The sequence below is a fragment of the Pipistrellus kuhlii genome, unplaced genomic scaffold (genome assembly GCF_014108245.1).
Source record: "Pipistrellus kuhlii isolate mPipKuh1 unplaced genomic scaffold, mPipKuh1.p scaffold_m20_p_23, whole genome shotgun sequence".
In the NCBI taxonomy this organism is placed as follows: Eukaryota; Metazoa; Chordata; class Mammalia; order Chiroptera; family Vespertilionidae; genus Pipistrellus; species Pipistrellus kuhlii.
The window spans coordinates 12,184,542-12,196,180 of record NW_023425522.1 but is presented as its reverse complement, the minus strand read 5'-3'; the positions used below and the strand labels follow the sequence as shown (position 1 = coordinate 12,196,180).

Below are 11,639 nucleotides of genomic sequence, written 5' to 3'. Positions count from 1 at the left end.
AACGCACGCAAAATCATCTGGTCAGGCTCTGCCAAGACATTGGGAGTGATTTAATTAAATGTCCAAATAGGCAGGCTAATTTGTAAGCTGATAATCTTGTATGGCCCACGAATGATGTTCTAGAAGATATTCAAATGGCCCTTGACAGGAAAAAGGTTCCCCACTCCTGTCCTAGGGGGAGCCCTGGGGGTTGCACAGGCCTTGGTGTAGCTAGACGTTCATGAAGGAAGGGGGCAAAAGGAATCAACATGATTAAACATCAACTGAGGACCTGAATCAGACACCGAGCCTGCTTCACTAGGAGACGGCGGCCTTCACCGGCCTTTGCAGAGGGAAAGATAAAACAGCAGGGGAAGTTCCTCTGTTGAGCTCATGCCCAGTAGAAGCCAAGCAGGCACAGGGGAAGGTCCCTCCACTCTGAGGCACAGAGCAGTAGGAGAAGAGATGGTGAGAAGATAAAGGCCTGTCGGTTTAGCCTGGGGGAAAGGGTTGGGTTGGGTAAGGGACACAGAACCACGGAAGACCTAGAACATGGATTAGTTAGATCAGTGGTCTGCAAACTTATTTGTCAACAGAGCCAAATATCAACAGGACGACGATTGAAATTTCTTTTGAGAGCCAAATTTTCTAAACTTAAACTTCTTCTAACACCACTTCTTCAAAATAGGCTCGCCCAGGCCGTGGTATTTTGTGGAAGAGCCACACTCAAGGGGCCAAAGAGCCACGTGTGGCTCACGAGCCGCTATTTGCTGACCACTGGGTTAGGGGAAAGACCCCCCAAGAGTCTGGGAGAGACTGGGAAGTTGATGGGTTGGTTTGAAAAAGCGCCTAGTTCTTCCCAAGCTGGAGCTAGTAAAGTCAGCCTAACAATGGGAAGGGCCCCTTTTTCTCCATCAGTAACAGTCACACCCACTTCATTCACACGTTCTCTCTCCACAGCAGCCACAGGGCCAGCAGCCACACAGACAGCAAGTGCGGGCCCAGAGCACCCGCTGAGGGGCAGCCGGGAACGGACTCAGCAGCAGGATGGGGAGAGGGGCTGCCTGGCCTGAATGACACAGAATCCCCGGGAGCGGGCCATTTCTGGGCCTGGTGAGAACAAAGCTGGACTTCTCGCGCAGCGGGACAAAGCTGAGCCCAGGACCGTCCTTCGATCTTGCTTCTACCATAAACCTAATGTCAAACCCTACCCACCCCCACGTGGGTCCCCGGAATGCTTTCCTTGTGACTCTGTGAGAGGGTCTCATTCCACCGGCACCATTGGGAGCACCGGGTTCTGCTGTCTCACGCTCAACCGCCCTCTCTCCGGCCTCGGGGTGGAGGGCTGAGCCTGGGCCGGCCCCTGCCCAGGACCCCTGGGAAGGCAGTCTGGGAGCTTCAGGAGGACGTGGCTGGCAGATGACGCCAGGCCATGAGGTTAAGCCCAGCCCCAGGACCCCACTACAAAGTCTATCTTCTCTAACTTCCAAGGCACAGCCCTCAGCATCAGGAACATGGCTGAGGAGGGAGCGGAGCGGTGACGGACCAGAGATGTGAACGAGGAGTAAGCGCGAGGCTCAAGGGGAGGCAGACGCCAGCCCTGTGGTTAGTGAGAAGCAAGATCAGAGGCAGACACTGGCCCTGTCTTCCTCCTCCGCTGCAGGCTGTCAGTTGCTCCGAGAGGTGGAGGATGGGTGGTGGGGACGGGCTGGGGAAAGCCGCTTGTGGAGGAGGGGGAGGGCGCAAGGGCGTGAACCTGAGTGGCAGTGCAGACAGGACCGTCCAGGAAGTGGGGTGCCTCCTGCGGAGCTGCGGACAAGGCTGAGTGAGGTGTGGTGGGAGGTGCAGCCCAGAGCCTAGAACTTTTTGATTCCTTTCAACCCCAGGCCTTGAGATTCCGGAAATCCCATCAGTTGGGGCTTGGTAGAAACTACGGATAATGTTCACAGAGGGGCAGACGGAGGGGAAGGAGAAAGAAGGCCCACACACAATTTTACTTTTTTATATAGAATTTGTACAATATATTTATCTTCATTTGCATATTTTACCCACAACTTAACATCCTTTTTACAGGCTGAACTCAGCTGATATAATCAACATTCTTTCTTTCAACCAAATAGGAAAAATTCAAAATCGTAAACCCGTAAGAAAACAAATTAAAAACGATGATGAAAATAAGTCACTCCTCATTAGGAACAGTATCTGTTTGTTCATTATACATGATTTGGAGCAGAAATTTTCTTGTAGATTAGGCACATGTTTCCACAACACCTTCCTTCCTGCCAGTCAACTCATTCCAGGCAGTCAGAGGGGTGTCGTCTTCATGGGAACTGTTCTCTCAGATGCTGCTGGCACCGCCTGGGGACCAGGAGCTGAGGGATGAGGGCTCGGCAGCGCCACTCATTGGCTGGAAGCAGAGGCAGGGCGGGATGCGGGGATGCTGGGCCAGGCAGGCCCTGCCAGGAGAGAGCAGCAGTTGTGTCTGAAGGGAAAACTTAGGCTTGTTCTATGCAAATTAGAGAGAGACCAGAATAGCAAAGGTGGTGTATAGAGAGAAGCTATGAGGAGTCCAGTGCTTATTTACAATTTATCTTCCTGACGGGAGCAAGGGGGTAAAGCTGGTGGCAACTGCCATGAGGGTGTGACACCTGCCCGTCTTGTCTCCACTTCACCATGAGTCGGTGGGAGATGTGGAGGGTGTGGGTGGCGTGGCGAGGTTAGGCGGTGAGTTGCACCATCTGCTTGTCTGTCTTCCAGGCAGGCAGTCCGTCAGTGAGTCTGTGCCCACGGTGGGGACCTCTTTGTCCCTGTGACTGCCCTCCTTACTGTGACCCCTACTTGGGTCTGGGTGTATGGAGCGAGGGGCCTCCTCCGGGAAAGCAGGCAGAGCGAACGAGAAGAAAGGGGTTTCTACCAAGCTGGCAGCGCCTGTCTCACCACTTCCCACCACCATGGAAGACCAGGCCAGGGCGATGAGCCTCAGGTCACCAAGTTTGGGACCTGCCCCATCTGTTTGTGTCTCCTTTGAATTCTCCCTTCCATGCAGCTGGGCCTGGCTGAGGATCGAGAGCTGGGCTGCAGAAGGTCACTACGCCTGGACCCCAGAGCCGGAAGGCAGCAGGGCCCTGGCAGCAAGGCCCTCCGGGACCCGCAGCCATGGCCTCTCCGGTCCGGACACCTGTGGAGCCTCAGAGGGGCTGTGGAGGCCACGGCCGTGCTGACCTGCTCCCTGTGGCCGGGCTACAAGCAGCCTGCCTGGGGGCAGGTCCCACATGTGGGACGTGCTCAGGCCCGGCACCAGCCCTTAAATGGCAGCAGCCTCAGGCATTCCTTATGCCCACAAGTCCCACCGAGGCTTACATACGTTCCGCATGCCAATCTGGCTTCAGACTCCAGAGCGTGGCTTTGGAAAGAGTAATAATCAGCACTTCAGGGCAAGACTACAGCCATAAAAAGAAAGATGGAAAAGCATTCACTGGAACGAATGTAGTTATTGCTGGACAAGTGACAGCCAAGTGACTGCGCGGAGCTCCGAGGGGGCGTGAGGAGTTACTGTGACCGTGGGGCAGAGAGAAATCATGGGTCTGCATGTTTGTGTGACTTCCAAAGTAAGATCTCTCCTGATGGCATTTCAGGCCTTTTCAGGCACAGGAACTAAAGAGATTCCTTAGTTCTGCTGCTTTCACACAAACCAGTTTGCCTGAGTGACTGGGCCACTGGCCATTCTCCTGGTGTCCTCTCAGGGAGGCAGTGCAGTTCTGTCCTAAAAACGAAAATATGTTAAAACAACTGAAAAGGCCTGGATGTGCTGGGAGCACGAGCAGACACCCTCGGGCGGCTGCTGATCCCAGGGCACGTGTTCTCACGTGTTCCCACCGAGGATTCCTCTGGGGCGGCTGTGGCTAGGGAGCTGGGCGGCACCCGGCTCTCACTGGTTTCAGGTGGGACTGCCCAGTCTCAGGAAGCTAAAGCAAGAGGCGCCCGTAGGCCGAGAAAGGCGGCTCTGCAGACTGGTCTTCCCCCGGAGGGCGTGTGCAGGCAGCTCCAGCTCGGCCGAGACAGACGCCGGAGAAAGCGTCTCTGAACGCCCTCTCTGGGTAATGCCGCGCTGCTCTGCTCAGCCTCACATGCTACGGGACGTGTCGGTGTCCAGCCTGCTGGGCATTCTGATCGGAGTGGAAGTGAGAGCTCGGAGAAGCCAGGTGCTGGCGCCGCAGGGATGTTCCTGAATGCGTTTAGATTTCTGCTGTAAAACCCCTGGGTCAGATTCGCTGGTTCCATGCAGGCCTCCCTGGAGCTAGCAGTCGGCGTTCCAGAGGCAGGTTGCCTTGTTTGGGTAGTTGATGGCAAGGCTGATAGCAGCGATGTTCTGCAGAGCCTGTGGAGAGAGTCAGTGCCAGTCAAGAACCACCCCTGCTCGGTTCGCTGAGTGCTGGCGAACAAGACCCTCCGCTGAGCTTTTGAGGGGCGGGGTGAGGAAGACATGAGCCAGACATGGTTCTCCTCAGCGGAAGGACTGAAGTCTGGAGCAACGGACAAAAGCTATTGAGGCCACATGAGAACTCCAAACGTAGGTAGAAATCATCACTGTCCTGAGGGGCAGGGGGAACTTGGGGCGGGAGTGGGGGCAGGCCTCAGGGGATACAGAGGACACTGTCTGCAGGGCCCTGGGAAAGGAAGAGGGAAGGGAACAGCACAAAAGTGCAAAAGGGAAGCAGCAGTGCTGGAGACCCAGGAAGCAGTATTGGGGAGGGGTTTAAGGGAGGGGCTGGAAGGTGGAAGCTGTAGAGCCAGGTCAGGCTGGTCTTCAAGCTCAGGGAGCAGGAGTGGAGGACTGACCAGGAGAGGAGGCGGCGGCAGGCAGGGGGAGGAGGTAGCATTGGTCCAGCCAAGTGGATGGGCTATGGGAAGGTGAGAAATAGGGTGAGGAGATGGGACATGGGCACAGGCAAGAGGGAGGAGCCCACAGAGAGATGCAATGTCAAAACTTAATTTTGTGTCATGCAGCCGGAGGTGGCGGTGGCAGTGCAGTCTGTTAGGAGACCTCACTCTGCCTGCAGGTCTCAGGAGAATCCACACAAACTCTTCCACAGTGGAAGGGGGACCTCTGCTTCTAAGCAGGCATCTGACCCTTCCTGCAGGAGGAAGGTTCCCTGGAAAACATGGCGGGGCAGCGGGAAGCTCTGGCTGGGGGTCCCAGCTACGGCCCGCTCCAGGGGGAGCCTGGGCATCTCCCTTCCTCTGAGCTTCAGGCCCCGTCTGTCCCCTGCGGGGCTGGGCACACGCTCTGTGAGGCTCCAGGAGTCTGAGCCTGAGGCTCTCAGAAGGGGATGTGGGGCCTGCGGGGGCCTGAGACCCTGTCCGGGCGCCGCACAGGAGAAACTATTTCCGCAGGGACACTAAGACATGGTTTGGCCTTTTTCACTTTCGTACTCTGACAAGTACACTGTGGAGTTTTCCAGAGGCTGATGTGAGGTAATATAACAGGTGGACACAGAAGCAGACTGGGACTCCAGCTGTCTTCCATTAAGGCAGATGTTAAAGAGCTTTTCAGACACGGAACACAACGCCTCCCTCCGATTTCCACCAAACATGCTACTCATGTGAACATGGAATGGTTTATTATTTTTTAAATTAATGGATGATAAATTGAAATTTTTGTCTTAATTTCTAAATTTCAAATCTAATTTAATGTCCAATGGTATATGCCAATATATATAATGCACATAAACCAAAGCTGTTTCAGATCCTCCATAATTTAAAATTGAAAAGGGGTCCTGAGACCAAACAGCTGTCAGAAGAGTGTTCTAGGAGGGGAGAAAGTTACATCCCAAAATATCTGCAGTCAGGCTCTACGGAAACTTCAGGGACCGGCCAAACTGTAAATTTAAGGCATTGGTTGTTTTGGTTTAAAAGACACAAATTCTTGCTAGTGTCTTCTGACCCCACAGTTTAACATGGATGACAATGATAAATGGGGCTGGACTGCTCTCTCAGACACTGAAGGAAGTGACTGAGTGGGAACAGAGCTCCGTGTAAACCCTGGGTGGACTCTGTACGCGGGCCACAAGCACAGGCTCTGTCCTGGCCACGGGGGTGGGGGCAGCCGCCACGGGCAGGCAGCACGAGGGCAGCGCGAGGCGGGAGTACCTGAGCTGCACAGCGGAGAAGGTGGTCGTCGGTGGTTAAGGCCAGCAGGTAATCCTGCAGCACGCCAAGCTCCTGTGGGAGAGCAGGGTGCAGCGTTAGCAGGCACCCACGTAGGAGGCACCCACCCCAACCACGGAAGCCTCTAGTGAGTAATCAGCGCCTGCGCTGCTGGCACCTCCCCAAGAGCCATGGAAGGAGCTGGACAGGGAGGAGCCAGGTGGCTCGTTCCAGGGGCTCTGCCCAGGGTGATGGGTGGGGCAAGGCCCTCCCTCCCCAAGTCCGTTTCCTCATGTACAAAATGAGGGGGATAAGCTCAAGAACTCTGAAAGGCCCTTTCATCTCTCCCATTAATAAGCCTATTGTGCTGAGTAGAGGGAAAGAAAAAAGAGGAAGAGGAACGAACCCATCCGTTTTAATTTCCAAAACTCAATGTTGTCAAGGGCTGATCCAAGCCAGTTTCCCTTGGCCTCCGGCCTAGTAAAATAAGCAGTCTCAGTGCTGCCTGGACTGAGGTGGTGAGGGCCTCCGACTTAGGCCACTCGCACCTCCGTGTGCAGGTCAGCTGAGACCAGGGCTTGGGATGGGGCTGTTTCTGAGTCCCACCCTCCTGCCCTGGGCAGCAGAGGGAGAAAAGCAGCTGGCAGCGCTGTGCCAGGGGAAGGGGCAGGGCAGGGCCCTCACCTGGGCACGGTTCTCGGTGACGAAGAAGAGCTCAGTGAGGGCGCGGTGCAGGGGGAGGAGGATGCCCGGCTGAGTCACGTCCTCAAACAGGCTGTACTCCATGTGGGTGAAGAGCTGCCACAGGGGCTTTAACAGCGAGAGGTCACAGAGGTCGCTGTGGGCGGAGGGGGGGTAAGTTACTGAGCACCACGTCAGACAGATGGCAGGTGACAGGAACTGCAACTCTGACTCTCACTTTCCCCACATCTAGTAAAATCATTACAGGAGAGTCCCACTCCCCTCCCCGCTAAAAAAAGAGCCAAAAATATTCACCAGCAAATAAGGAAAGGGGCAGAACCTAAACTTCAAAACAAGACACCACGGAAACAGGAGATCCTGAAGCACATTCATGTAAATCAACTGCACACCTTTAAAAATGGTTGTTACAGAGAACTTCCAATGACTGAAAAAAATCTCAAGTGAAATGTTAGGTGGAGTCCCTGGCCGGTGTGGCTCTGGGTTGGAGTGTCATTCCAATACACCAAAGTTGTGGGTTCGATTTCTGGACAGGGCACATACAAGAACCAATCAATAAATGCATCAATTAGTGGAACAATAAATTGATGTTTCTCTCCCTCTCTTTCGCTCTAAAATAAAAACAAAAATAAATAAAACCTTCCCTCTGAGATGAAGAATAAGACAATTATATCTTCAATCCCCACTTCTATTCAACATTCTAATGAAAGTCCTGGCTAGTACAAAAAGGCAGAGTTTCTACAGACTGAGAGGAAGAAATAAAACTCATTATTTATAAATAACATGGCCGTGTGCTAAATAACCTATATATACACTCATGGAATTAACAAATAGAACAAGGTCACTACACAAAGGCAATACATGAAAATTAATTATATAGCAGCAAAAATATTTAAAAATAAAAAATTTAAAATAACAATTATAATACCATCAAAAACATTAAATATCTAGGAATAAATCTAATAAAATGTGTACAAGTCCTCTACATAGGAAACTATAAAACATTACTAAGATCTAAATAATAGAGGATTAGAGAATTCAATGGTATGAAAATCTTAATTCTCTCAAACTGATCTAGATTATCAGTCAAAATTCCATCAGATGAGAAGGGTATGTGTGCATGCATGTGAGTTGTCTATAAAAATAAAATAACCAGGCCCTAGTTGGTAGAGCATCGGCCTGTGGACTGAAGGGTCCCGGATTCGATTCTGATCAGGGTACATGCCCAGGTTGCGGGTTTGATCCCCAGAAGGAAGTGTGTAGGAGTCAGCCAATCAATGGTTCTTTCTCATCAGTGATGTTTCTATTTCTCCCTCTCCCTTCCTCTCTGAAATAAATAAATATATATTTAAAAATAAATAAAATAAAATAATCAGGATCAAGACAAGGATACCCATCTCACCAGTTTTATTCAACACAATACTAGAAGTCATAACCTAAGGCAGTGGTTGGCAAACTGCGGTTCGCAAGCCACATGCGGCTCTTTGGCCCCTTGAGTGTGGCTCAGCGTTAGAACCACTTCTTCAAAATAGACTCACCCAGACCGAAAACAGACTTCTGCGTATGGACCAACGGAACAAAAGAAACAGACACAGGCCCAAGCACATATAGAGGCCTACTCTATGACAGCGAGGGCCCTAGAATGTGGTGAGGGAAAAGGTGGTCCTTATAGTCAAGTTGAGATCCATGTGAGAAAAAGCTATCTGCCCCTACACTTCATATCACTCTCTAAAATTCATTCCATGTTGGCTGTAGATTTAAATGTGAAAAAAAAACCCAAACAACTAAGCTTCAAGAAGATAACATATAGGACCCCAAATAAGGCAAAAATGTCCTAAACAGCATAACAAAAGCTCTACCATTATGGAAATGATCAGTAAAGTGGAAGACATTAAAATTAGAACCTTCTGTCCACCCAGCGTGGCTCAGTGGTTGAGCATCAACCTATGAACCAGGAGGTCATGGATCGGCACATGCCCAGGTTGCGGGCTCAATCCCTTGAAGGGAGTATGCAGGAGGCAGCTGATCAATGATCCTCTCTCGTCATTGATGTTTCTATCTCTCTCTCCCTCTCCCTTCCTCTCTGAAATCAATAAAAACATACTTTAAGAATATATTAAAAATAAAATTAGAAACTTCTTTTAACCAAAGACACCACTAAATGAGTGAAAGGGCAAGCCACAGAGTGGGAGAAGATATTTGTAATACAAACACCCAGCAAGAGACTCCTCTCCAGAAGGCAGCTTACCTGTGGTTGCAGCACAGCACAATCCTCAGCAGTAGATGAATAGCTTTTAGTCGCTGATGACCAGTCTGGCGACAGGCCACGCCTACCAGCCATTCCCAAATTTTGGCCAAGGGGAGGTGCGGCACAACTCTTTCTTCTGACAACATTTGCTTCAAAATCTCAAATCCTGGGCAACCCCGACAAAACACAGATATTTTAATAAATATGATGAAACAATTCATCATTTAAATTTTCCCTGAAATTAGGCCTTTTGTAAAAACAACATAGGGACATTTCATTTCCCCTTTTTTGCAAAAATGCCCTGGAAACTCTAAGAGAACAAACATCTTTTTTAGGTGTCTCTTCTCTCTGGCCATGCAGGTTTACAACAAACCAACTGTATAGCATAGAGATAATAGATCAACCGAAGGACTTGTATACATGCATATAAGTACAACCAATGGACATAAAACTCTGGGGAGGGAGAGTATGTATGGGAGGGAGGGGGCAAAAAAAAAATCAATAAAACATATTTTTAAAAAAATGAAAAAGTTACTTAAAAAAAAAAAGAACATGGTTGCATTTAATGTGCTATCAAAGAAAGTTGCAACATTATGTATACAGTGTGTGAATACAGTCATTGAAGATAGATAATATATTTGATAGAATATATAAGTAACTGGTAATGGGGTTGTGTTTAGGAAAAGGAGCTGAGTGGCTAAAATAAGATTTATTTTTTTTCTATATATCACTTTGTATTTTTTATTTTTGCACAATACAAATGTATTATTTACTCAAAAAGTAAATGGGTACATTTTATTAATAATAAAAAAAAAAGAATGACACATGTAGGGTTTGTGAGACAAATGTGTGGAAGTCTTAGAGAAAAGTACCTGCTTTGATTTTTAATAAAGATCAATGACAATGGCACTTACACCCACAGAGTGTGCCTGGCAGGGGATGATCAGGGAAAGAGAAGAGCACACACCTGTCTGGAATCGCCCCAGGTGTCCAGCCGTCACAGTGAACTTGTAGCCCCACTCAGTGTTGCTCATGTCAGAGGTGAAGCGGTAATACAGAGTGTCTCCTGTGTCACACAAGAACCAGACAGTCAGAACACTGCAGGGAGAGGGATGGCAAGGGAGGGGTTCCTGATGAAATGTAATAAACCCCACTTTAAGTCCTCCAATCATTTCCCTTCTTAGTATTAAGTTTAAAGGCTTAATGTTAAGAGTTGATAAAACCAAGTATTTATATACCTGGAAGCTCAAAATCTTTCCATTTCTGTTGAGACCCGCTGAAATTATGTCGATCCTGCTGAAAGTCACTGCTGCTGGACATGGCTAATTCGTCACAGCCTTCCTCTGTATTGCACTGAGAATCGAATTTGATTGAGAGGTAGATTGCACCAGGAATGTGAACTTTATCCTACGGAGGGGAAATGAGAACACTTGTCGTTACTGGTCAGTTCCTGAGGGCTTACCTCACGCCAAGTCCTGAAACGGGGAATGTAGGAATGAGTAAGTCAGAGCCCGGCTTCTAGGAGCTCCCAGGCTAGCCGGGAGGAAGCACCCACAGGCTGCAAGCACAGCAGGCACACCTGGGCAGACTGGGCATGCAGACAGCCTTCACCTGGAGAAGGCGGAGGGCAGAAGAGTCCAGTGAAGGGATGTTCGGGTTGTTGCCAAGAACGAAAGGAGAGGAGGGGCCGCCAGAAGGAACGAATGGCAGGAGACAAGGTGAGGGGGGTGGGACTGTATCGGGGGTACATTTCAGGCAAATACTAGTAGCTCTGGAAAGTCTGGCACGTTCAGGGAACAGAGAAGCTTGCTGTGTGGGTAAAGGGTGAACTTTGTGAGGACATCTGCTTGGGAGGTAAGGACGGAGGACGGGGGTGACATGTGAGCCCGGAGAGGCTGGCAGGAACAGAAGTGAAAGCCTGCTGTTCAGGCTTTGGGCGGCAGGGGGAGCCCTGGAAAGGTTGTAAGCAGGAGAAAGCCTTAGTTTGTGTTGTGCAAGGATCACTCTGAGAGCTGGTGTGACCAAGGCCAGGTGAGGCAAGGCCAGCAGTGAGAAGGAAGCCAGAGAAGGGGAGAGTTGGGGTGACGAAGATAGGCAATCCCCTTTGAGGTGTGCCTACACGGAGCTGGGGGAGTGGGACTAGTGGAGTGGGGCTGGACCCAAGAACATACGAAGAGAAGAGGCTTAGAAGGAAGAGAGCAAGGAGGTTTATTTTACATTTCTGCAAAATGAAATCTCAGTTGAGCAATACCCAAGTTCTGCATCCATAGATGACAGATAAACTCATGGTGCTAGAGTGTGCTGGCCCCTCAGAAGCTTATGTCTTGCAGCTCCAATGTTTTGAAAGGGTTAAAGCAATGCAGGGACATTTTTAAGTCAGTGAGACTAACAGGACTTCCCACATGTGCCTCATCCAAACTCCTACCTCCCCCTGCCTGGGGACAAAGTTAAGAGGGGAACCAACAAGGCTTTTCTGTTCTGTGTCATTACACAAAGGGGTGGGAGTGTCCAAGGTGTGGCCAGGTCATCCGAGACAGGCAGAGTGAAGCATGAACCAGACTTACTG

General features: G+C 50.2%; 1 protein-coding gene across 3 annotated transcripts in view; it reads right to left on the bottom strand.

The window, feature by feature from the left end:
* Positions 1-2,520: 2,520 nt before the first annotated feature.
* ZZEF1 (zinc finger ZZ-type and EF-hand domain containing 1) overlaps positions 2,521-11,639 on the bottom strand; it is a 107,876-nt gene continuing 98,757 nt past the window's right edge. For 2 of the 3 annotated variants that reach the window (XM_036452318.2, XM_036452317.2), the window contains exons 50-55: positions 10,312-10,480; positions 10,041-10,139; positions 9,074-9,239; positions 6,811-6,964; positions 6,130-6,201; positions 2,521-4,357 (exon numbers count right to left, since the gene is read on the bottom strand). In XM_036452318.2, the coding sequence (XP_036308211.1) occupies positions 4,277-4,357; positions 6,130-6,201; positions 6,811-6,964; positions 9,074-9,239; positions 10,041-10,139; positions 10,312-10,480 (741 nt within the window). In that variant the 3' untranslated portion in view covers positions 2,521-4,276. The remainder of the gene's footprint in view (positions 4,358-6,129; positions 6,202-6,810; positions 6,965-9,073; positions 9,240-10,040; positions 10,140-10,311; positions 10,481-11,639) is intronic. The other variant, XM_036452319.2, reaches the window with a different exon arrangement.